The 27,708-nt window shown below is 34.3% G+C and overlaps 1 protein-coding gene across 2 annotated transcripts in view; it reads right to left on the bottom strand.

Annotated features, from left to right (window-relative positions):
- Positions 1-8,420: 8,420 nt before the first annotated feature.
- The window catches only part of LOC149837834 (protein transport protein SEC23 D-like), a 98,297-nt gene continuing 79,009 nt past the window's right edge, over positions 8,421-27,708 (bottom strand). The window contains exons 12-15 of one of the 2 annotated variants that reach the window (XM_090006215.1): positions 19,265-19,539; positions 18,222-18,436; positions 9,006-9,237; positions 8,421-8,807 (exon numbers count right to left, since the gene is read on the bottom strand). In XM_090006215.1, the coding sequence (XP_089862341.1) occupies positions 9,026-9,237; positions 18,222-18,436; positions 19,265-19,539 (702 nt within the window). In that variant the 3' untranslated portion in view covers positions 8,421-8,807; positions 9,006-9,025. Of the gene's footprint in view, positions 8,808-9,005; positions 9,238-17,768; positions 18,112-18,221; positions 18,437-19,264; positions 19,540-27,708 lie in introns of those variants that run through there. The other variant, XM_090006216.1, reaches the window with a different exon arrangement.

The raw sequence follows: 27,708 nt of genomic DNA, 5'->3' as shown, positions 1-27,708 counted from the left end.
GGGTAATATTTGATTTTCTGTTATAGTGAAATTTTTATCATTCTCAAAAATTGTCCTGTTGAATCTCAATGATGGATGTTAAATCAACCTCCTAATATCGATTTATGGTTTGAATATAAATCTGGAATATCGATTTCTTGTGTGATCGATTCACAACAAAAGTCATCTGTGTGATATAATGAGACTAAACCACTATCATGATTGAGGATATGGGTGGTTAGCAGAGCAATCATTTTTGCCATTAAGCAGCGTGAATCCCTCGGAGGTATATCTGACCTCAGATGTCAAAACTGGGTATAATAGCTTTGTGTACTTCTACAGGTACAACAAGAGTGGCCTAAGAGCAGTTTCTTCACCAAGGAGATGCACGTCACCCATCCACCTCACTAACTATATCCACTAGCACCCACAACAACACTTCTGCATACACCTGCTAAGTGCACTATTCATCACCTCATGCACTTCACTCTCACACAGCTGCTACACCTACCCTGCACAGCCCTGTTACTCCATCCCCTGCACCTGCCACATAGCACCATCCTACTGTGACTTCCTCATAAAAACCCTACTCACTTGTGTTTGTTGTCCATGCATATTTCTGCACTTAATACCTTGCAAACGTCAATTCGCTCCAGCTACTTGCACTCACATAGTTGGTCGCCTCTCTACCTAAGGTACCTTCCATAGCAAATCCTCCCATCACCCTACAGCCCACATGTGCACTACTTGCACCTGTTGGAGCCCCCTTCACATTTTCATCAGTCATCATACTTGTTCTTCCATTTGCCTTTTAATAGTAAGGGCCTCATGTACTTCCACTGCCACCATTGTATCTGTGCACGTTTTCATCTCCTATCCATCCCTGCACTATCATTGCACTTGCAGCAATACACTGCATTGACCATCACATCCTATATTACCCTCCTATCATTTGTTGTTCAAGTGTGGGAACATCATACAGTTAGGAATCAATGTAGTTGGGCCCCTATGCATTTAGAAATTATTTATTGCATTGCATGACAATTAGGTAACATGCATTTAGGAGTTAGGTAGATAGGCATCACTCATTGGTGAGTCCGCTTATATAGATTTGTTGTAAGAAGCTTTTCCATCACATGTATCTATCATAATACATTTTCTATTAGTATTAACCTTGTTAATGCATTTGATATAACTTCGCTCTTGCTTAGGTACTCTATCTAGCTATACATCCATATAATATTTTGTGTATAGCTAAATATAGATATCCTATCTAACTATAAGCATTTGGGCTCTTGACATAGTATTTTTCATCATTTACTGTATTTTACGTGTTCTTTTGCTTTATTACTAACTCAATCTCTGCAGAGAAAATATGGAAGATCTTGTTTTACCTTCCTAGATTAGGATTTTTCCATTTCAATTTCAATTCAATTCAATTCAATGATGTAATAGCTAGATTATAATGAGAGTTTACATTTTTCTGTATTAGATTAGAATGTATAAGCATGCATAATTTCTAGAAATGCTTGTTTTATATCATTTTTTTTCTTTTATTTCAAAAATTCACGAATGGGAACACAAATGGCACGTGCACCATTCTAATAAGAGGCAACTGATCTTAAGCAAATGATTCACATTGATGGTCATAGTCAAAATGTGAACAATGCTTAGGATTTTTATCTTTTATGGAATAACATTGGATCCACACTGGATCTCTTTTAAAAAATTCATCATATTTTCTAATATTTTCTTCCTTTATCAGAGTTTAACTTAAAATTAACTCAAAATATATATCAATGGCCATAGTCAGGATATATTGAGAGTTAATTTCATTTTAAACTCTATAAAGGCACCAAAAATATGTTTTATTCTTCACTTGAATTTAAATATGATTATTATATAATACATTTTATGACCATAGTCAGAAATGTGTTATATCTTTAATCTTATTTCAATTCATTTAAAGAATGAAATATGCTTTTTCAATATCCAATTTTCAAAATTCTTTTAAATTCATTCATACATCATATTTTCAAAATTCTTTTCATATTCCAAGTGATTTTGAAATAATTCCTCAAACATCTTCTTCACTTCTCAAATCAATTCTTATTTATAAATTCAAATCCATCTTTCTTTTCTACCTTATTTCAAAAATTCAAACTTCAATTTCAAAGTCCGATTTGACTTTGAAATTTCAAATTCATTTTTATATTCAAAATTCAATTTCAATTCAAATCAAATTTCAAAGTTCAATTCAACTTTGGAATTTTAAGTTCATTTTCAGGGATTCAATTTCAAAGTCAATTTAACATTTTAGATCAAATTTCAAAGTTCAATTTAACTTTGAAATTCCCAGATTCATCATCTGATTTCAAAAATTCTAATTTTTAAAATCAAGTTTCATTCTTTATTCTTCACTTCAGGTTCCCAAATCTTTGAGATCCATCTTCTAATCCCATCTAGGATTTCATACTTTGGATCCAATTCCACTTAGGATTCAAGATTTTGGATTCAACTCTATCTCAGATTCTTGACTTCGGGTCCAATTCCATTTAGCATTCCAGATTTCGGATTCTATTCCATCTCAGATTCTAGACTTCGGATCCAGTTCCATTTAGGATTCCGGATTTAAATCCATCTTGAATTCCAGACTTTGGATCCAATTCCATCTAGGATTCCAGATTTCAAATTCAATCCCATTTCTCAATTTGATTTTCAAATTCCAAAACTCAATTCCATTTACAAATCTCACATTGATTTTCAAATCCAGAGTTCAATTCCATTTCAAAATTCCATCTCAATTTCGAAATCTTGATTCAAACTCAAATTCAAAGTTCATCTTGACTTTAAAATTTTGTTCTTACTTCAAAATTGTAATTTTAAATTCCAATTCTCCTTTTTCTCTTCAAGATTTTTCCAAACTCTATCTCGAGTTTCAAAATCTCCTTTTCTTTCTTCAAATCAAAATTCATTTCTTTGCGAACTTCGATTATTCCAAGGCTTGGAGTTTCAAGTCTCTTCTTCAAGATCTATTTCAAATTCTAAGTTAGATTCAAAATCTAACTTTTTCAAATCAATTTCAAATCCTTTGAGTCATTTCTTCATTTCATTATCAAATTCATTTCAGAATCGCTTAAAAAATCCCAAAATTTCTAAACTATTTTCCTCAAAAGCATATATTTCTGCATTTGCATTGCATAAGTATGATTCTTTGTGCATTTTAGACTTAGAATAAATTCTTAAAAAATATTTAGGCAAAGTAAAAAGACATAAATTCGATACATGGTTCGATTACCCCTGGTAAAGGCGCCAGGAACAGTCGAACCTCGTACCGACGAGCGAATCCCGTCTCTCCATTTTCTCGCAAATATTTCAAAACGAAGGCGAGTAATTTTCAAAGTATTTTCAAAAATTTAGGTCAAGTGAGACCTTTGCAAAAGAATTCCTCTCTTTTCTTTTCTTTTTTCTTCTCTTTTCTTTTTCTATCTTTTATTTCCCCTTCAAAAAGGGAAATAAAGGTTTGAAAGAAAAAGAAAAGGAAGAAAGGGAAACAAGAGGAAAAATTTTGCAATAATCACACTTTTTGACCCAATATAGATTATGATTATGTTTTCTTTTTGTTCATATGCATGTATTGACATATTTGAACTATGGTATTCTTTTCAGGGTAAGGGTCTAATATTCTAAAATGAGTTGATTGAAACATGTTACCAAAGTAACATCTCTTGTGTACAATGACTTGATTGAAATATTGATATATATATATATATATATATATATAGTAACAAATATGGGATGATTGTACAATTTTCTATGTGAATAACGAGTCGTCCCAACGAAAGGCTCAATCTTTGACAGGATTAATTGTCCATGTTTGATTACTGTGATGAGAGTACTACTTACAAGTTGACATTTTTCTCCAAAGACTGAATGTCAATGATGTCCTGAGTATCTTGTGATGTGGTTCACCATAGTTTATATATATTTGTTTATGTTAATGCATGTGAATATGTATGTTAATTATGAGTTTGTTTTGTTCTTGATTCATTTAATACCTTTGCTTTTATGATATTTGCAAATAAAAATTCGATCTCTGTTTTAAATGGCTCTAACATAAAAAACTGAAAAGAGAACATTATGATTGTTCTCGGATGCATAGATCTAGACCTTACTTCAAGATGATCAACCACCTACTCTTACAGATAAGAATTCCACTAAGGATAAAAGGAACCATGAGCGGTGAGATCGATCAAATCCCATGAGTCTTATGATCATGAAATATGTAATTTTGAAAACCTTCAAGGGCACTATGTCCAAAGAGATTAATGCCAAGAGGTTCTTTGAGGAAATCAAAAATCGTTTTGCTAAAAATGAAAAGACTAAGAGAAGAACTCTCCTTTCGAGTCTTGTTTCAATGAGGTATAAAAGTAAAGAGAACATTAGAGAGTACATTATGGAAATGTCTCATCTTGTTTCAAAACTAAAGGTACTAAAGATAGAGTTGTCTGAGGACTTACTCGTGCACTTAGTTTTGATATATCTTTCGGCATAATACAGTAAGTTTAAGGTCAGTTATAACTGTCAAAAAGATAAATAAACTCTTAATGAGTTCATTTCCAACTGTATGCAAGAAGAGGAAAGGATGAAGTAAGAAAAGACAAAAAGTGCTCACTTGACAGTAGCCTCTAAGGACAAATTTAAGAAAAAAAAAAGGAATCAAGAAGTTGTAGTGGACCCTCAATCGCAGAAGCGACATCAGGATCCAAAGTTCAGTTGTTTCTTTTGCAAAGGGGAAGGTCACATAAAGAAGGACTCTACCAAATATCATGCTTAACGTGAAAAGAAAGGTATGTTCCTTGCTTTGGTTTGTTCTAAAGTTAATTTAACTTTTGTACTCAAATATACTTGGTGGATGAATTCCGGTGCTACCACTCACATAAGTGTATCTATAAAGGGTTGCCTAAGTTGTCAAACGTCAATTGATGCGGAAAGATTCATCTATATAGATGATGACAAATCAGTTCAAGTTGAGACATTAGAGACCTTTAGGTTATTATTAAAGACGAATAGTTATTTAGATTTGAAAGAAACATATATTGTACCACCATTTAGACAGAATTTGGTTTCTATTTTTGCATTAGACAAATCTTTTTATTCTTGTTTATTTAAAAATAGTCAATTTAAATTATTTCTTGATTCAAATCTTATTAGGACCGGTTCTTTATCTGTGGTTGAATATTTATATTTACTTAATATTGTTGCCTCATATAATGAAACCTTGCATTCAAGTTCTCGTAATAAAAAAAAAATAACAAATGAGAATTTTATTTTTTTATGGCACAAGCGCTTAAGTCACATTTCTAAACAAAGAATTGAAAGGCTTGTGACGAATTAAATCTTTGATTCTCTTGATTTCATCGGCTTTCAGGTTTGTGTTGAGTGCATAAAAGAAAAATAAACAAACATAAAAAAATTAGGTGCCGAAAGAATAACAAATGTCTTAGAACTAATTCATACAGATATTTATGGTTCATTTCATATGGCTTCTTTGAATGATCAATAATATTTTATTACGTTCATAAATGACTATTCATGCTAATATTTGATTCATGAAAAGTCTGAGTCTCTGAATGTGTTCAAATCATTTAAGGCTGAAGTTGAAACCCATCTTGGCAAAAGGATTAGGGCCCAACTTAGCAAAAGGATTAGAGTCGTCAGATCTGACCGTGGTGGTGAATACTATGATAGATATGATGAATTAGGTGAACAACATTTAAAGCCCTTTGCTAAATTTTTAGAAGAATATGATATTGACCCTTAGTATACCATGCCAGACACTTCTAGCATGAATGGTATTGCTGAGAAATGAAACAAAACCTCAAAGGATATGGTAAGGCGTATGATTTCTCATTCTACTCTATCAGAGTTAGCACAAATAAGTTTAACGATCAAATAAAGTGTTTTCTCAGTCGATTCTAAATCCAACACTCTACCCCAGCTGCTAGTAATATTGGATCCCTATTGATGGTTTTCCTGGTGTGGGTATCCATAAATCAGCCAATTCTGATTATGGGTTTTCATTAGAAAGAGGAGGAGACGATGGTTTTCATGAATGATGGTTGAAAAGGGTATCGCTTGTGTTGTTGTACCACTGAAACCTCTCATGAATGGGAATAGAGTGGACTTCTTCACATTTCTGAGAATGGCGTGTTTCCAAACGAGGTGCATCTCTACCACACACACACACACACACACACACACACACAGAGAGAGAGAGAGAGAGAGTTATTCTACAAGAACCAGCCGAATACCTGAGGATTGTAACGGAAAAAGAAGCAGCAGCATTTCCACCAACCTGGAAACTGAATGGGGAGTTCCCTTTAAAAATTTCAGAATAGACGAGCATGAAAGAAAGATGACAATGGGTCAGGTTTGGTTCGGATATCTGGACGACCACAAATACTACCATTTAGTTGGATTCAGTACAACATTCTAGTATTAGTATTAGAGTTTTTTCTCTATTCTCTCGACAGTCAGGCTCTGGATTTTGAACCTGAGACCTCTCGGTTGGATGGCTAGGCCTGTATCTTATAGGGTACAATGCAATCCTTTTTCGATGCAAACCTATGTGTCTAATTAAGCATATAAACAACTCAGTTTGGATGCAAGCATTATTGAAATCGGATATTGCCTGGAGCCTAACTGCCGGCCTGATGGACAGTAAAGCAAGGCTGAAGTCCAGGGTACGAAAATTTGTCACTAATCTTACATGGTATGCAATATATAAGACCATTCATGCGCCCATATACTGCCTCAAAACATACAAAAGGATGAATATATGCGAAATATTCAGAATCTTATACAAAAGGATGAATGTATGTGCAGGACCTCCGAAGGGACAGTAAACAATGAGCTTAGAGTCCCTGAGGGTAGCTACAATTCTTTCCTCCTCAAGGTCAACTATATTGGTAGAAAACTTAATCCTCATGACCCTCTCTTTAAAAGATGGTTTTTCCCTCATGCATCTTGGTATTAGCTTTTTTCAACAAGTTTTATTGCAACATGAGGTCTTGGTTTGTGATTGCTCTGAAAACACATCTAAGATGAACAGTATTACAGTAATTCATCTGAAGTGTGTGTTCTAACAAGTAAATTGTATAGAATATATCTGTAAGTTTTGATTAAGCAGATATCTAAACATTTGTGATTTTTTGTCATTTAGGATTGTTTAGGAGAAACACGCACACATGTACCATCATCATCATCATCAAAAGTGCGGCTAGTTGATGCAACTCGATTCATTTCTATCCCTGATTGGATCCAATCATATATTGGTTTGAGACACAGCCCGAGGTTGAAACAACCTCATAAATCAAGCTTATTCTCAAACAGGTGAGGGCCCATCACACGCATTAGTAATGCCGACGAATTAGGTAGGTTCAGCCAACACAAATTATGTTGATCTAGATCTGTTGAATATCCAGTCATCTAGACTAAAATGTATTCGGTCTTGAACACAAGCAGCAAATTATTGGGGTTCATCCCAATTAGGTGGTAGTCGACCACATCCAATCTCATTAAGCAGGGCTGGTATGAGCTGAACTAGCTGAACTTGAAATGTACAAGGTTGACTCATTCTTGTGGTGAGCCAACTGAGATTAACTTTTATAATGAGCTTGAGTAACTGGTTTGTTTATAGAAAAAATACATTGTTTAAGATCTAGAAGCATAAGGTTTTATCTCTAAACCTATTACCTGCAAACCAAATACTTTAATCATTTGTTTTACACTATACTATACAATGTAAAATACATTTAAAGCATTTTATTACTACTTAAAACGTGTTTACATGAGTAGAGCAACATGCTAAACATCTATTGTTCATGTTACTCTTGCCAAGCTTATTTTATGAGTTTGAATGAACTCTTTATGAGCTGAACACAAGCAGAGGCATGAACAGCTTGGCTTGTTTCTCAGCCCCACAATTAAGTGACTGAATAAGGAATAGCTTGCCAGACCCAAACAAATAGAGCCTATAACCACAGAACCAAAAAGATTATCAAATTTTCTGCTTCGTGGAGCCATAGCCAAAAACTGTGTTTCTATGCTCATTTTCCAATTTTTACAGGATTTTGTAGTCAATTAGAGGCAGCACAATAATTAAAAAAAAATCATTTAGAAGCCAACCAGAACCCTTCAAGGGAATTTCATAGTGGACGAAAAGAAATTAAGATTCCCATCAAAAGACAACCAAATTTTGACTTGCCCAAGCTAAAGCAGGCCAAAATCGCTTTTTCCTCAACATCTAAAGCACTCATAAAATGTACAATGAGCTCTTGTGATCCAACAAATTCAAAACAAAAACAAAGTTAAACAAAAAAAAAAAATCACATTAACCTAAACGGAGAACATTACGGAAAATTTAATCCAACAAATTGAGGGCTCCCAAAAGATCACAAGGCAATTTGATGAGGTGGTACTAAATATCTGAAACAGCCAGAGGTCCTTGAATTGTACAATGAGCCTACTGAACAACCATTATATCAGCAGTTAACTCAATTCCCTATTGAGGGTTTTACTTCTAGGGGGAAACTAAACACAATATCATTCCCACTGCAGGTAAACCAGTGCAGATAACCTTCATTGCTTGACTTGATTTGATGTTTGTGCAGGTCAAGCAGCGGCATCCTGTTGATCGGCTCCCAGAGAAGCATTCTGACAACTCTATAAAATCCAAGACAAAAGTAGCAGAAGCTCTGTTCTGCGATCTGTTGACCTTACACAGAGAAGAGAATCGGTACAAACTGCTTCTCTTGTAGCACCAACTGCCGATGAGAACATGTTAAAGAGAAAAAACTGCATTAGCATATCAAGGTGCCACCTGAATCATTAATTACCAAGTTGAACCCAGAAATGTATTATCTGGAAATATTTTCTAATATTTAAAAATCGTCATGCTAGCCTTTCATTCAATAAATGTTACTATGGAAATTATGTTGTAGCAAGCCTTCTGGATCACTCACATGCAAGAGATTTGCCTGTTTTACTTCGTGAATTCCACCACAAGCCGAGTAATCTCCTCAAGGAAGGAAACAAAACCCATTCCACTTGTGAGTCCACTTCCATCAACATCCTGCTCTTCGATGAGATAATGCTCAAATGGAGAAACATCATCCTGGCCTTCACGAATTAGGATCAGCTTGGGTGTAATACTTCTTTCTTGCTTCAGCTTGTTAATTGTAGTTCGAAGAAGACCTAAAAATGCATATAATTTTCTATGTATGAAAAGAAAATGCAATTCTCTACCAGTAAGCATGCACAAGTTGACTTTCTTGTTCAACAAAAAAGATAGCCATAGATTATTAAGATGAATACCCACATTCAGGCAGCAGCATAAAAGTCAGGGTGCCATAATCCGAAATAATACACCCAATAAAAACTTGTAGTACCTGAGCATAGGCGGAGGAACCCAGTTCTCTTCTAGGTTAAGCAACAGCAGATCACAGAAGAATTATGCAAAAACCGACTTTTGGATTCCAGATCACAGTGTGAGATAATGCTTGCATTTATTAGAATCATTATTTTGTAAGATCCATCCAAAACTGACATTCTTGTCAACAAAAACACCAGACTAACTTGCAGGCCCTGGCTAGCTTCTATAGTGGTTAACTTTTAAAAGAAACTTAATTTTCTACTGAATCAGATGGCCAAAAGTTACATCAAATGTACCACACAAATCAAATATGGATTTTGAACTTACACAAGGTTTGTAAGTTAAGTTCCAACTCGCATGCTATTTTAGGAAAAACAGAAGGATGCAAAAAAGAATGGGAAGAACAAACATACCATCAATCAACTAGTGAGCATTTGATAAAAATAAAAAGAATTCCTAGGAAGCCACAGACATGAAAGAGAGAGCCAATATAAAACTAAACCCCCTTCCATAATTAAATAATGATACACATAGCATGTTACAAATTAAGCAGAGCAAAGATTGGTTATTATGCCTAATAATCCCAACAATCTCAACTTGGATAAGGTATTCCAGCCTGTAAATGAAGCAAAATGCAACTCTTAAAACCATAAAACTAAATAAGCCTGACATGGATATACATAAAAAATAAATAAATTATATATATAATATATATAATATATAATATATATATATATACAAAACGTGATCGGCTTGATGAGCAGTATCTTAACATTTTCTTTTTTTTATTCACTTTTTAGGTGTGTGTGTACACGTGTGGAAATCTGCAGGATCATGCCACATTGCTTTATCGCCTGTGCCAGCACCATGGCTGTTGATTTACAGCAACATAATACAACTAAGACTACGTTAGCATGTAAAATGTTGTATAATGTGTAGGTGAGATGGAGGCAACTTGGTGCTTAATCTATGTTGTCAAAAGCGCTAGGCGGGGCTAATCGGTGGACCTTTGAAAAGGCCTAGGCGGCCGACTAGGAGGGGCCTAGGCGGGCAAAAAAAATTAAGAACAAACAATGTAGAAAAAGATAAACTACACAATATTGAGATAAATAAAGCATGTATGTGTTAAATTGTATATATATATATATATATATATATATATATATATATATATATATATATATATATATATATATATATATATTTCCCAACATGTAACCCGTAAGGGTATTTCAGTATTTTCTCCTTTTGCGCATATTCACATTAGTGAATATGATTGTACTTTATTTTTTTCCTTTCTTTTTCTTTTCCTTTTTTTTTTCCTTTCTGTTTTTCTTTCTTTTCTTCTTTTTCTTTTTTATTTGTTGACTTAGTCAACCTTGGAGGGGGTCCAACACTAGACGTTGGACCTCTCCAACAGTTAGATTTCTAACCGTTGGAGGGGCTCCAACGTCTAGTGGGAGCCCCTTCAAGGGTCCCTCTTGTGTATAAATAGGGGTGAACCCCCTTCATAAATGTATTCATTACTTGGAGCATTGTTCTCCAATTGTTCAATAAAATTCTTTATATTTTTGCATTTGTGTTCTTCATTTGTACCTTGGGTACATTTTGTTCTAAGTGTTCTTGTGCCTTTGTGCACATATCCCTTTGTAAAGTTGGAGCTTGGTTTGCACACTATCTCCTTTTGAGATATTTTTACATGGTATCAGAGCAAGGTTGGTGATAGAGGATCGTGGGATTCTTCGTTTTCGAGTGCCTCGAAAAACGTGCCTTCGGTGTTTTGAAGATTGAAGTGGTGGATCTTGCTTCTCCAATATTTTAGAAGAATCTTACATCAAGTAAGATTTGAAAAACCTTTTGTGGTACGTATTTTTTCTCCACTCTTCTCTCTCTAATGGGTGAAAAAGAGTCGCATTTTTCACTTGGTTTTAAGTTAAATGACATTTACCTATACACATAGAGATAAAAATACTTTTAGAAGTGCAATAGAGAAGTATAGTGACCTTAGTGAATCTTCCAATCACTCTCGAAGAACATAAAGACCTAGGAAAAATCCTTCTAAATTTATATCCTATGAATCTTTCTCCCCAAAACACAGGGCATGTCTCAGTGTCATTCACTCATATCAAGAGCCTATGAACTTTGAAGAAGCTAATAAAATGATAGAATGGAGGGACGCCATGGATAATGAACTTAGAGCCCTCAACAAAGCTAAAACTTGGATCTTTCAATATCTTCCAAAAGAAAAGAAATCAATAGGATGTAGATGGGTTTTTAAAGTCAAAACAAAGAGTGATGGCACTCTTGAAAAATATAAAGCTTATCTTGTCGCAAAAGAATATAGTCAAGAATGCGGTATTGATTACGAAGAAACCTTTGCCCCTGTTGCACGGATGGTCACTGTAAGATGTTTGATCATCATTGCATCTATTAAAAAATAAAACATTTACTAAATGGATGTTAAAAATACCTTTTTAAATGGGGATCTTAATGAAGAAGTTTACATGGATTCTTCTCCTGGCATGGACGTACCAAAGGAAAAAGTCATTTGTTTGCAAAAAGCACTCTATGGTTTAAAACAAGCTCCTAAGGCTTGGTATGATCGATTTAATGAAGTTATGATTCAAGAAGGTTTTGCTTCATGTTATACTGATACTGCTCTGTTTGTCAAAAAGTCTGATGCAGGAATTGTGATTTTATTACTATATGTTGATGACATGTTGTTAACAGGTAGTGACAAAAAGGGCATCAAAAGTATTAAAACTACTTTAAAAGAAAGGTTCGAAATGTCAGACTTGGGGTATTTGACATACTTTATAGTTTTTTTAAGTTTAAAAAAAAATTGAGGCTTACGCCTCGCCTCAGATTTTGGTGGAGCGCCTCGCTACGCCTCAATGCTTTTCACAACACTGGTACCTTGGGTACATTTTGTTCTAAGTGTTCTTGTGCCTTTGTGCACATATCCCTTTGCGAAGTTGGAGCTTGGTTTGCACACTGTCTCCTTTTGAGATATTTTTACAATATGAAGCATAACAATTACTATTAAAGGGTCAAAACATAAGAGTGAATGACATTAAAACATCGAACAAACAATTAATATTACTTGGGTTTGCATCTTCCATTATTCTAATTAAACATTTCAAAACAAACAATTATTAATCAATAAAGTAGATAAACAAAACATACATAATATATATAACAATATATAAACAATACATATATAACAGTATGTATAAACTGTTCAGTATATAAAATATATAACTGGTATATATATATATATATATACTAAACCGACTAGGTAGCTCGCCTAGTCGAGCCGGTGGCGCCCAGCGCCTAGGCAGGCCTTTGACAACATAGTGCTTAATATAACTGTTGTTCCCTTTGGCATAAGGTGTTTTTTTCCCATTTTTGAAACACTAATATATGCCTGGTTCTAAATGTAGAACCTCTGTCTCTCTATATATACACACACACAAACATATCCACTTTGCAGAACGACATTTTTTTTGTAAACAGGGTGAACATGTGAAATATATTATTTCTTTTCAATCACTTGTACAAGAAGATGACTAGCAACTACCCAATTTTCACGGAAATGCACATGCTTTAGGATAATAAAACAAACTCATTCTTTCTGAGGAGAGATGATGTTGACCTAGTCTATCTATCAAATTCACAAATTTCTAAAGAGAAATGTAATATCGTGTATTTTTTACATTTAGTTAAATTTGAGATTTTTGCAAAAATTTGGCTAAGTATAGAAGAAAAATCGTTTGATTCTAGATTTTTGGCCGATGCTTTGGAATCTGGGCTTGGCCCAGGTCTCATTGTCAAGGCCTAAACAAGTCAATTGAAACGTGAGAAAAGTTTTATTTTTTACCTTTAAATTCAAGAGAAATTCGGGTTATTTTCAGGCGAATTTTGAAAGCAAAATTCAAGTTATATATCGTTGGAGGTGTCTCAAATTTCTGAGCATAACGATATTTTATTTTGCTTGATTTGGGCTACGGTTGGCCCAAAAATCTCATTTTTTCAAAAATTAAGCAGTTTGTCGGTTCAAATTCGGATTTAGATTTGGATCGGACCGGATCTGATGGATTTGATCCAAATTAATATGGATTTGGACTCTATCCAAGACTCATATTAATCTGGATTTGATCCAGCTCAAAACCCATTTGGATTTTTAAGATGGATTTGGATCTTGGATCCGGATCCGGATCCAGATTAAATTGGAGTTAATTAGTGTTAAGAAGCCTTCCAAGTTAATTTGATAATTTTTGGAAGCTTCTGAAAATTTATTTATTATTTAATATTAAATAAATAAATAATAATTAATTAATGTAATTTCAAATTTTTAATTTGACAATTGTTTAGGACTCTAAGTAGAGCCCTTAAACCCATATAAAATCACTTTAGAAGTGTTTTACTTCAATAATATAATTTTTGGAAGCTTCTAAGTATTTATTTATTAATAAATAATAATTAATTAATTAATTATAATTAATTCCAAGATTTATTTTTAGAGAGCTTAGGACTCTTTATAGAGCCCTTGTTCATGCCTTAGAAGCTTTAAGAAAGATTTTTTTTTTTTAAATACTCAAATTTGAAAAGTCAACCCTTGGAGAATTTCGAAATTTTTGGAACTCTAAGAGAGAAGAGAGTTCCAGCTGGGGCTGCACTCTCTTCTCCAACCCATCTAGAGTTCTATGAATAGATCAAAAAAAAGGGGAAGAAAGAGAAAAAGAAGGAAAAAGAGAGGAATAGAGAGAAAAGGAAAGGAAAAGAGAGGAAGAAGAAGAGGGCTATCTTCTTCGATCGTCCGGCATTTTTCACCATTAATCTTGTTTCTTTTTCGATCTACGGTAAAGGTACAGGTTTCTCTCTTGTTTCAAACGAGAAAAAGAGCGTGGATTTGGATCTCATGCAATATTTTGGTAAAAATGTATGGAAAAGGAGTAGATCTAGATATTTACTCCAATTGGTGTTTGATATCCCTCTTTTTCGAAGTTTATTTATGGGAAAAATTTATATTTTTGTACTTGATATTGTGAATTCCTAAATCGGGGCAGATTGGCCATGCTTAGAGCATCTGCAAGTCTGGTCCAGATTTAGTTTATGAAAGAATCTTCGAAAACGAGATACAACACAAGTGTTTACATGTATTTTTGTGTATGGAAAAACCTTGGAAACGGGGTGTAAAAATAAGCATTGGCTTGTATGTTTGCAAACAACTCGTTTATACATGCATACATAACTGCAAATCTGCATACAAATCTATCGGTTTATGAACTCATGGAAATCTGAACATGTTTATATGCTGAATGTGAATATGCATGGACATGTGTATTGGGCTTTGAATCTGCATACTTAAGCATAGCTGCTCATAAAGCAGCCTGTAAATGCATGCTGAAATATTTTTTTCTGACATGAATGTATTCCCTATATAAAAAAAGGGGTTTATGTATAAAGATATAATTTTTTTGTTCCCTGGCTGGCTGGCTGTCAGGCCAGCCGAATCTGGCCTGACATGCCAGGCCCTGCCAGGCATGGCTCGGGTCCGGTCGGGCTGAACCAGACCCAGCCTGGTGCTGGCTGGGCACCTGGCAGCCCAGCCGAGTGGCTCGGCTGGGCATGCCAGGCCGTGTCGGGCCCAGTCCAGCCTGTGGCTGGACTAGTGCAGTCCTGGCAGCTTCCTGCCAGGCCGTGCCGGGTCAGACCCAGCTGACTTGGGTTCAGCTGGGCCTGAACCAAACCCCAGCCGACTGGGTCGGCTGGGTGCAGTTGGGTCTTTTATATATATATATATATATATATATATATATATATATATATATATATATATATATATATATATATATATATATATATATATATATATATATATGTTGTGTATTTTAAATTCCCGGATTTTATTAAGTGTGTGTATTTCAATGCATGTTAAGAGTGGGATTGTTCACATGCTTTAACTAGGTAACATGTGCTCAAGCAATATGTCACTTTAAGTTTTGTTTCAAGTGCATGCATAACGTGGGCATGTTCAGTTATGTAATGTTAATTCCCAGATTTTGTTATTTTAAATTGGGCTTGGCTGTATGCATGTAAAAGCATAAAAATTTCGCATGCTGCACACTTGTATATCATGCTTAATCAAAGTGTTAATACACAATCATTCTTATGTGTGTACGTGCACCCTTGAAATCGACATGTTTTGCATATAAGTAATCGCATAAAGGTTCACATGCTTAAACTAGATATTTTATGCTGAGTTAAAGTGTGAATACAAGGTTGTTTTCTTATGCATGAGCATACGTGCAGTTGACATGTTGCATGTAAATGATGGCATGAGTGTTCACATACTTTAATTGAAAGGATTCATGCATGAAAGCAAGCATTTGACAGGAATACATGAAGTAAATGAAATCATGCATTGGACATGAATATGTGATGATGGCATGAGTGTTCACATACTTTAATTGAAAGGATTCATGCATGAAAGCAAGCATTTGACAGGAATACATGAAGTAAATGAAATCATGCATTGGATATGTGTATTGAATGAAAGCATGTATTTAACCTGAAATTGTGTGAACTCATGCACATGTATATGAATTTTATTATTTCATGCACATCTTTAAATTGCATATATGGATGTACATGGTGAAGCATTCAAAAGGAATGCATAGTGGCATGTGATTGATGATTTTTGCATATGAATGCATCGATGATCAAAATAGATCCTGGGTTGTGCGAGCTTTGAGCATGTGTTGCTCTTTGTTTTAGTTGTTTTATGCATTGTAAAAATCAAATGTGGTATTATTGTTCTTATTGCACTATTCTATATTGTCACGGGTCGGGGTCTCGTGAAGAGCTTTGCATGCTAATTTGCAAGCTTGTGTTACTAATTCTACATGTTGAATTGCAAAGTTTAAAAGAAGATGAATTAATAACAAGATAAAAGAAATTAAAGATCAGTGTAATCTACGTTTCTTTTATGTTCTTTCTATAGTGTAAGAATCTTAGACATTGCGGTTTTGGAAAAACCGTGATGATACTAAAACTTTGTATGCATTGTTGTTGTCCCTGAACCCGATATTGAGGTTCTTCTTCTTGTCACAGTTTTAGGGAGAGCCTGTCACTTTGCCTGAGGGTGGTGTGTAAACAAAACTGTTGTTTTGGTATACCAAGAAAGTGACACTTGTGGATGCTGATGTCCCGACATTAGATGTTGATTTCTAATGTTTTGATGGATGGTGTTGTTTTCTGATATCAATCGAGGGCTAAGTTTGAAACCCAGTAATAAAATACAACTTATGTACTAAGTTACCTTGAGAACCCTGAACCCGATATTGAGGTTTTTCTTCTTGCCACAGTTTTAGAGAGAGCCTGTCACTTTGCCTGAGGGTGGTGTATAAACAAAACTGTTGTTTTGGTATACCAAGAAAGTGACACTTGTAGATGTTGATGTCCCGACATTAGATGTTGATTTCTAATGTTTTGATGGATTGTGTTGTTTTCTGATATCAGTCGAGGGCTAAGTTTGAAACCCAGTAATAAAATACAACTTATGTACTAAGTTACCTTGAGAACCCTACTTGACCTCGAAAATTTTTACCCGTTTGGAGTATCCGCGGGCAACAGTAATTAAAAAGAGGAACTTAAATTGTGTGCATTTAATAGAGACATGCATATGAAAAGAAAACTCTAATGAAAGATAATAATTTATTCATACATTGCATTGAAACCATGCATATTCCTACTATGCATTAGATCATGCATATTTAATTGTTCCCTTAATTGTGATATATTGGTGAATGCATAATGTTGTTCCCTAATGCATGTTAAATGTTTATATTGCTTAAATTGTGATCTTTGTTAGTTATTAAATGTTTTCTCATGCTTAATAATTGTTCTCTGTTGCATGAATGATTAATTGAATTATGAAATTGTCATAATTGCATCCCTCTAAAATATTGCACAAATCTTATTTATGTTCTTTTTACTTATTTGTTTCTTTAGAGAGATTCGTATGCAGGATTCTTTGGATTCTGACACCGTTCTTTTTATATTTTTCACAGCCTCAGATGCCTAGTTGAGTGACTTGCTTCTGAAATGAGCTACAAGGGGACTACACAACTGCCTGGCAGATTCTTTTAGACAACGTGGCTCTTGTTTTTGCTTTATTTAAATTTTATTTGCTTATGTCTCAGACTCTATGCATTTGAATAAATAAAGTTTGGTTTGATTTGGTTTGGTTTGAAAGATAAGTATAAGATCCCTTGTGGTGGTGGTTGTGTTTAACTGTAAAGGCCTAGGGTCTCTGGGAAGGTTTTCGCACTTGTAAAAAAAAAAAATTGTCACTTTTTCATTGGTACAAGTTGGGGTCGTTACAAGAAACGTCTGAAAATTTTATTACAAATCTTTTAATATTCAAAACCAGTCTCAATCCTAGGTTCAGAAGACGAGCAACACAATTAAGTTCTTCAATACTGCATGTGTAGATCTTGTAATAAGTAAATGAGCCACCAGCTTAAAACGATGCAAAGAGAATGATTTGCAGAATGTAAAACTATGAAGCAAAGTTTGTCATGAATGTTCATCACCCCTCTTGACGTCAAACCAAAAATATCAAACGGCATCCAGCCAAGAAATACAATGGAACCTTCAACTTTGTATCTCTGAATAGTTTAAATAATACCCTTCAAAAAAGAATACTTAATCATATAAGTAAACTATACAGCAAAGCTTGGAACTAGTATATGGGCTTCATTGTGAATTGAACGAGTGAAAAGTGAAGAGGGTGACTTACAGTCTTGTGGAGGGGGAAATGGTAGCATTGGGTCAGCTGTTGAAGAATAATAAACGATGAGATTTGTAAAAGCATCCAGAAAAAATATTGGACTCCCACTGGTTATCAAAGCAGCACGACTTAATGAATGGCGTGGGTAAGCTTGTTTGTCTGGAGTAGCATATGACGTCAATACAGGATACACAGCACGATGGAGTGAACTTGGATCCAGTGCACTGCATTTAAAAGTGTAATAATGAAACATTAATCAAAACATGAAAAGAAGAGCTCCGTAGTTCTTTAAGAGTGGTCCATTACAGAAGCAATGAAGAGTTGAAGACTGAAAATGGCTAAGGAATTCAATTACAAAAGCAAATATTGAAAATCTCATAATTTCTAAGAAACAGATTATTGGATGCATCATCAATCACCTTATATAAATAGATCACAAAAATGACTCTGTGCTAACCTATGCCACATAGATGCGGCACTTTAAAAAAACTTGGGTGCGGGGAGGATATATATATAATTTTTAATAGTTTTAAGTTAACACTGTGTCTTTGTGTGCATTTATGTATTTATATATATAATATAGATAAAAATGAATTTGATTAGGGTTAACTGAATCTACTTTTGGATAAAAATGGACCTCGGTGTGGTTGACTTCACCTAACACAAAGGAAGTTGTATCCAAGTGTCGCACCCACCTGGGTGCGGGTACGGTGCCCTGTTAGAAGAGTCCGTGTGACATAGGTGCTAACCGATACATGCTAATAGGCATACAGATGGTAACATGCATAATCACACATAATTAATTTATAACTTTATATTACCTACTTCAACTTGATAGATTACATTTATCAACAGTAACTTACAAATGATAGAGATGTACAAGAAACCATAGCATATTAGCCATGAGAAACAAACAGCAATTTTTAGTTGGTCATTTATCAACAATAATTTACAAAACACAGATCTGTACAAGAAACCATAGCATGAGTAGCCATGAGAAACAAACAGCAACTTTTAGGAGGTCAAGATCAGAATGAGGATAATGTCAGTACCTGAACAGACACTGGAGGTATATCCGATAGTCAGGATGTACACCTTCTTCATGAAACCGAAGAAGTGGATTTCGAAGCAATGCAAATATGAGACGAGGTAGTGATTGCAATTGTGGACATTGTGAAAAGGCCACATCTATGCGAGAAGTTGAATTTATATTATCATAATGTTCAAGCTTAAAAGCATCATTATACTGAGACAAGAGAATAACTAGCCAATCGCGAAGCAGTATCCTGCCTTCCCTCACCCCTTGCTCCAAAGAAGCTTGAATAACCTGAAGCAATTGCAGCAGACCAACTAAGCAGACAGTTAACAGAAGTTCAATATATCTTTAGGGTAATAAACTTATTTCCCACATGAATATCATTAGTACTAGCATGATTTTCCTAGAAACTCTTCAAGAATCAAGTGCAAAATTACAGAACACAGACTGCAGTTCCAGGACTTTCAAACATGAAATACCAATTAACATTTGCAAGAGGAAGGCAAGAAAGACATCAGAAGCATTCGCTCAAAGATGGCATTTCCTTGTTTTAAACGGTAGATCCAAATTGTCATTCATTGAACAGATGCAGTTCCTGGACCCCTTCCATTTTTATATTGACATTTCTTTCAATGTAAAAATAACTGCTTCTTGAACAAATTTGCTTATTCAACCTGTTAGAACAACATTATTGTTAAAGTATATATATAATAAATATACTTATTGTTAGTGTGTGTGTATATATATATATATTGATGTAATAGGTAAAACCCATTAGGGGTATTTTAGTCATTTCATCCCATGTAATAGATTGTGCCCATTAGGGGCACAACAGTAAACTGTTTAGGTATTTTTAGGCAAATATCCTTTAGCCAATAGCTAAAGAGCATTTAAGTCTTGTGATAGAGTAATTGGGACCTCCCCCAACAGCTCTATTTCTATCTGTTGGGGAGGGTCCCAAGGCTCTCTCATGCTCTCTCTCATGTCTTTGTGTATATAAAGGGGTAGAACCCCTCTTGTATTTTAAGTTTGTTCTCAAGCATTCTTCCAAGAAGATCCTTATATTTTTATGTTGTTTCTCATGCTCAGCACTGTGTTTATGATTGTATCTTAACTCATAAGTGGTCTCCATTTGTGTATATTGTTTTTACTGCAACGACCCCAATTGACCCTCGTAAAAATAGTAGAACTTGAAATTCCACTAGAGGGGGGTGAATAGTGAAATATGATTATGATCGATAAAATAAAATAACTAAGCAATAAGGCACAACACATAAAACACAGAAGTTATACTGGTTCGGTCAATATCCAGACCTACATTCAGTCCCCAAGCAAACCACTTGAGATTTCCACTATAACATCTGAGTCACCGGATAAATAGTACAACACCCTCTTCCCAAGAGGTCTTCTTCTCTCAACAGAGAAGGGGCACACCCTCTTCTCAAGAGGTCTTCTTCTCTCAACAGAGAAGGGCAACACCCTCTTTCACAGAGGTCTACTTCTTTAAACAAAGAAGGAATACAGTGAATAAACAGAGTTACAATACTTCCTATAGAACCTTCAGAATGATATGAATGCACGAATGAAGGATTCTAAGAATGTTCTGTTTGTCACTCAGAGGATACTCTTTGTCAAAGAGCTGGACTTGACTTTTTCTCTTTTCTTTCTTTTTCTTTTTCTCTTTCTTTTTCAAGGCTCTCTTTTCAAATCACGAATAGAAATTTTTTCTCTTTGTAAGCTCACACGTCTATTTTATTCCTCTTTTCTGAATAGTTTATGTGTGTGTGTTTATATAGCTTATAAAAAGTAGTCGTTACATTTTGGAATTGTAACTTTTTGAAATGTGAAATGTTAGGTCATTTCAAAAACATCTTTTAGAGAAGTTCGAGAATGCCTTTTTCCATAAAGGTGAAATAGAGGGTACACTAGTCGTTGTAATATTTTCAAGTAATACATATTTTATGTAAAAAGTCTATTTCTTACAATAGTACATTTGAACGTTGGGTTGTAGTTTTGTCTTTATTCTAATTAATGATTTGAGGTACATTAGTACTTCTTTACTTTAAATGAGTGTAAGTACTATGAGTGCTTTGAGATATTTATTTGTACATAGTCATGTCAAGTGTATTCTTTATGTAGTGTATTTCAAAATCTTCAGAGAGAATGAGGACCAAAAAGAAGGTCGACATTCTTTGGGAAGGATATTTAGAAAGGATTTGTTACAGAAGGCATTTAATGCTTTGTAGAGAGAATGATGACTTCAAGTAAGTCGACATTCTATGGTTATGAAAAAAGGTAACTAGAGTCCTTTTAAAACCATATTTTATTTGTTTTTCTTATGTGTAGCCGATTTATGTTTTTGTCTTCTTCTTGTATTAAGAAAACATTTCATTAGAGAAGATAACTAAAGTCTTTTCAAAAATATATTTTATTTGTTTTTCTTATATAGTGGATTTTATGTTTTTGTCTTTTTCCTACATTCCTTTTTTTCATGTTGTCTTGTATATAGTGTAAGGTACAATGATAAAATGTCTTTTTCATAAAAGGTTGTAAGAAGGTACAATTATTATATGACAAAATGTCTTTTTCATAAAAGGTTGTAAGAAGGTACACTTATTGGTTTTCAAAAAAGAAGCTTTTTGAAACTATCGTATACTTTTATGATATAGTATGTATGAATGAGTATGTAATATGCAAAATGCAAGTTCCTGAAGGTTCTGTTACATATGACTCTAAAGAAGAAAAAAATCTTCATCTTGAGGTAGCCGATTTCTTCAATTGAGCTTTAGGAAAGCATGGCTCATCAAGCTTTTTCTTCAAGGAGTATGATTGCATCATAGTTGTACTTGAACAGGAAGTCTCCATCCTTATTGGGTGAGATATCCTTGCATCAAATACTCGTTAGATTTAAGGCAAAACATATTCAGTCATAATATAACATTATTTCAAGAGAACATATTATCATATCATATAAAATCAAATAAGACAGTGTATCATATTATGTGACATCAAAACCGAGTTTCTCAACATTCTCCCCCTTTTTGATGATGACAAAATATGCTCCCCCTGTCAAAAAGACATTATGCATAGAAATAATAATATGATAAAAAAGTGAAATAATGTTTAAAGAGAGAATATTTCTCCAATAATGGAGACAGGTTTTCTCCCCCTTTGTCATGGACAAAAAGGAGGGATTAGAGTAAAAAAATATTACAGACCGAAAGTATTTAAAAGTTATTACAGACCAAATATAATAAAAAATGAGTCTATCTCGAAGGAGGAGAAGGTGAAGGTGTCCGATTGGCACGATTCCGCCTGCGAGTCTGCTGCAACAGGGCTTGATTACGAAGGATTCGATCCTGAGTTTGCTCGATATCCATCATAGCAGAAAAGTAATTGAAGGAGGACATTGGATCTGCTTCATCAAAGCCGGGCATGTGCAGGGACCTTAGATTGAAGGTGGTACCATCGAGGACGTGAGAGGGACGGAGGATGACTTCGTTGTGAAGTGGTACTCGGAAGTATTTGAGAATGGGAGTTATAAAACACCCAAAAAGAAGAGGCTCAAATTTCTGATAACGAATAAAGAGGTCGAAAATAATGGATGACCAATTTATCGGAAGAGAAGAAAGGATTGCGTAGATAAGAAGAGAGATTTTTCGAGGAACTAATCCCTGGCGGGGATGCTTGGGATAGATGTTGTGGAGAAGAATCTGGGCAAGTAGCTGAGCATGAGGTTGAAGATTCCTCATGTGCCACGGAAGTTGGTAGCAGTTGGTGCAGAGAAGTATTTTTCGAAGTACCGATCGGTCGATTGGTACTATGGTGTTAAGGTCGGTACCGGTGGAAGGTAGATTTAGAATTCTACCTAGGTCGGAAGCATCGAAAATCATCAGCTGTCCTCGGACTTTGCTGGTGATTGAGGTTTGTTCATGATCAGAAGATAAGTTGGTGTAAAACAGTCGGACTAGTTCGGGATAGTAGGCAGCTGGAGATGAAGATCCTATGAGAGGTTTGAGTTCAGGGAGATAGGTGTCTAAGTTGAAGAACTTGAAGTCGTCAAAGTTGATCAATTTTCCTTCATGAATAGGGCGAGAGCAGAGTGAGTTGTAGGTGTGAAACAAATCAGGATACCTTAGATCGCCGGAGGTGATCAGATTGGTAGAGGAGGAAGCCATTATCGAATGCCTTGAAAATAAATCACTAGGAGAGAAAGGAGCTAGAACCGAGAGAAAGTTTGTTTAAGGATAGAAAAGTTTGAATGGAATAGTAAGAGATGAACCAATTGATTAAATAGAAGGAAGAAAATAATTGTTGATATGAAATGAATGACATTGGAAGTGAGTAACTTTTAGATTTTAGTCACATAAGGAAATCCGTGAGGAGTAAGTTAAGAGACTTGTGAATGACGAATCAAATCAATGTTTGAGGATAGTGTATTATATTAGATTGAGGAGGACATAGTTATTGAGATATATAGATTTTACTATGGATGAGTTTATCGACTAGTGGGGGAAGCCATTAATAGAGTATGGGGTGTCATGTTTTTACAAAAATGATTGATCTTTTAAAAATAATGGCCTAACAAGACAAACAACTTGTTACTCTATGTGAAGGGATTCTAAATTCGTGAATGGAGAGTTAAAGACATAAAAAAGATGATGTGGATATCTAGAGAGGAGAGAAAGAAAATAAAGGACAACATTTACTTGATTTAGATATGACATAAAGTAGAGATAGAATAAATAAAGGTTTGCTTGGAGGCAAGACTTTAAAGGTTCTCGATTTTAGAGAGATATACAATAAGAGAGAGACAAGGTCACGGATGGAAAGAAAGGTCATAGGGTGATCATGTGATGTGTACTTTGAAAGATATGACATTTTAAAGAAAAGGGTGCCCAAACAAATGTTTCATGATTAATATTTGTAATTTTTTAAGAGTATACGTGGATATGAGAAGGACATATTTTGACTTAGACTAGTGGTGAGAGAGATGATGAGACCAAAAGGAGAAAGAGTTAAAAATATATAAGAATTTAAATAAGAATAGACATGGAGGAGTCGGATTCAAAAATGTATAATAAAAAATGTATTCGAGAGATGAAATGAGGAGACAAAGAAATATTTATGAATGAAGAGTAATAAATGTGAGTTGTCATAGAGAAGTGAGATGACACATATGGATTTTTGTGAAGGATAAAGAAGTAATAATAAAAAAAGTTGATGAAAGACATGAAGTTATGATTGATATGAATTATTATTTATATTCTTAAAGAAACTCGACAAGGTTAAGTTTTAAATAAGAGTAGACAAAAACGGAGGCTTAATTTGTATACAAAAGAGATGATAATAGATAGTTTGTTGGGCTATGATATAATAGATGATATAGTAAAAAAAATTACGTGTGAATATATCAACTAGATCTTTTAAAGGAACTAAATAGTCATTCGATTTTAACTAATGAAGAGTATGAGTTCTCATAAACTAAGTAGGACCATTTATCGTAAGAAAAGTTTTTATAAAAGGACAAAAATAATAAAGGAGTTGAGTGATGTGAACATTGTTATGATGGCTTTTAATATAATTAGTTTTTATGGATATGAGAGAAAGGAGATAGGACAAGGAGTTATAATGGACGTGTACTTGAAAGATGACAAGTTAAATGACATAAAGAACGAGTCTTATAAGAATACGTGAATATGGAAACTTAGTTTGACTAACTAAAATCGATAAGAAGGAAAGCAATTTAAAATAAGATTTAAACAAGACTTATAAGAAGTATTATAATAAGTGTGATTAATTTATAAGTCACTTAGTTTGCATATTCCTAGTTCTCTTCTAATTCGTGTGAAGTCTTCATGTTTTAATGGTTTAGTGAATATGTCTGCTAACTGTTGATTAGTGGGTATGAATTCTAATTTAATTATGTTGTTTAAGACTTGTTCTCTTAAGAAGTGGTGTCTTATTTGAATGTGCTTAGTTCGTGAGTGTAAAATAGGATTCTTAGATAGGTTTATAGCACTCGTATTATCACAGAAAATAGTTGTATTTTCAAAATTTAAACCAAAATCGTTTAAAGTTTGTTTCATCCAGATGACTTGAGTACAAGCTAAGCTAGCAGCAATGTATTTGGCTTCAGTAGTTGATAATGATACACAGTTTTGTTTCTTACTGAACCATGATACTAGTGAGTGCCCTAGCATGTGACATGTTCCACTTGTGTTTTTTCTGTCAGATTTACTTCCAGCAAAGTCAGCATCGCTGTATGAGATTAGATCAAATATAGAGGATTTTGAATAGAATAATCCAAAATCAACTGTGTCTTTTAAATATCTCATTATTCTTTTTACAGCTTTAAGATGTGATTCTTTTGGATTTGACTGAAATCTAGCACACAAGCAAACACTAAACATTATATCTGGACGGCTAGCAGTTAAATAAAGAAGTGATCCTATCATACCTCGGTATACCTTTGTATCAACAGACTTACCATCTTCATCTTTGTCCAACACAGTAGTAGTGCTCATAGGAGTAGATTTTGAAGCAGTTGAGTTCATGTTGAACCTCTTCAGAAGTTCACAAGCATACTTAGATTGATTGATGAAAACTCCATCCTTGGTTTGCTTAATATGCAGTCCAAGAAAGTAGGTGAGTTCTCCCATCATACTCATTTTGAATTCATTCTGCATGGACTTAGAAAAATCTTCACAGAGAGTGCTGTTAGAAGATCCAAAGATGATGTCGTCGACATAAATTTGAACAATTAGGGTATGATTATTCACTACTTTGACAAATAGTGTAGAATCTGCTTTGCCAACAGAAAAACCAGTTTTTAATAAAAAGGTTTTAAGTCTTTCGTACCAAGCACGAGGTGCTTGTTTTAAACCATATAAAGCACGTTTGAGTTTAAAAACATGATCTGGGTATTGTTCATTTTCAAATCCTGGAGGTTGTTTTACATAGACTTCATTTATAAAACCATTTAAGAAAGCACTTTTAACATCCATTTGAAATAATTTGAAATCCATATAGCTTGCATATGCTAAGAGCATTCTAATAGATTCAAGTCTAGCAACAGGAGCAAATGTTTCATCAAAGTCAATACCTTCCTCCTGATTGTATCCTTGAGCTACTAGTCTGGCCTTGTTTCTGATAACATTACCTGTTTCGTCTAGCTTGTTTCTGAAGATCCATCTTGTCCCAATGATTGGATGATCCTTTGGTCTAGGTACAAGATCCCAAACGTCATTTCTTTGGAATTGATTCAGTTCTTCAGTCATGGCTAGCATCCAGAACTCATCAATGATGGCTTCATCAATCTTCTTTGGTTCAAGTTGAGAAATGAATGCCATGTTTGCAATCCGTTCTAGCTGAGCTCTAGTTTGAACCCCCTTTGTTAGTTCTCCCAAAATCTGCTTTTGAGGATGATCTTTGATATCGACAAAGGTTCTTTGGTGATCATCTTCATTAGACTTAGCTGTGTTATCTAAAAATAAATCTTTACTTTCAACATCATCATCATTAGTTTGTATATGAACAGATTGATCAATAGATTCACAAAAACTAACATGCATAGATTCTTCAATAGTATTATGACTCTTATTGAAAACTCTGTATGCTTTACTATGACTTGAGTATCCTAAGAATATGCCTTCAACAGATTTAGCATCAAACTTATCCAAGCTATCTTTTGTGTTTAGGATAAAGCATTTACATCCAAAGACTTTGAAATAGTCTATTCTTGGAGTTCTGTCATAGAATAGTTCATAGGGAGTTTTATTTAATAAAGGTCTAATGAGAACTCTATTTGTTATGTAGCATGCAGTATTAACAGCTTCTGCCCAAAAAGATTTTGCAAGATTATTGTGTTGGAGCATAGTCCTGGCAGATTCCTGAAGGGTTCTATTCTTTCTTTCTATTACACCATTTTGAGGTGCAGCTCTAGGAAATGCAAAGTTATGAGAAATACCATGCAAGTTACAAAAATTTTCAAAGAGTTCATTTTCAAATTCTCCTCCATGGTCACTACGAATTTTAACAATAGAACATGATTTTTTGTTTTGTAATTTTTTACATAAGATTTCAAACTGACAAAACGTGTCACTTTTGTTTTTCAAAAATATTACCCAAGTAAATCTTGAGTAATCATCTACAATGACAAAAGCATATCTATTATGATTAAGGCTAGCTACCCTAGAAGGACCAAAAAGGTCCAGGTGGAGAAGCTCTAAAGGTCTTTTACTTGAAATGACATTCTTTGATTTGAAAGAAGATTTTGACAATTTTCCTAATTGACATGCATCACAAAAATAATCCTTTTTAAAAGATATGTTGGGTAACCCACGTACTAACTTATCTTTAGCTAGTTTAGACATGTATTTAGAATTGACATGGCCCATTCTCATGTGCCATAGATGTTGAGTGTCATTATTAGCTATGAGGCAATGTTCTGTGATGTTT

Source organism: Nuphar pumila, chromosome 5 (assembly GCF_984573655.1).
Source record: "Nuphar pumila chromosome 5, dmNupPumi1.hap1.1, whole genome shotgun sequence".
NCBI classification, from domain to species: Eukaryota; Viridiplantae; Streptophyta; class Magnoliopsida; order Nymphaeales; family Nymphaeaceae; genus Nuphar; species Nuphar pumila.
Note: the sequence above shows the minus strand (reverse complement) of the source record. Positions and strands in the feature narration are given on the sequence as shown.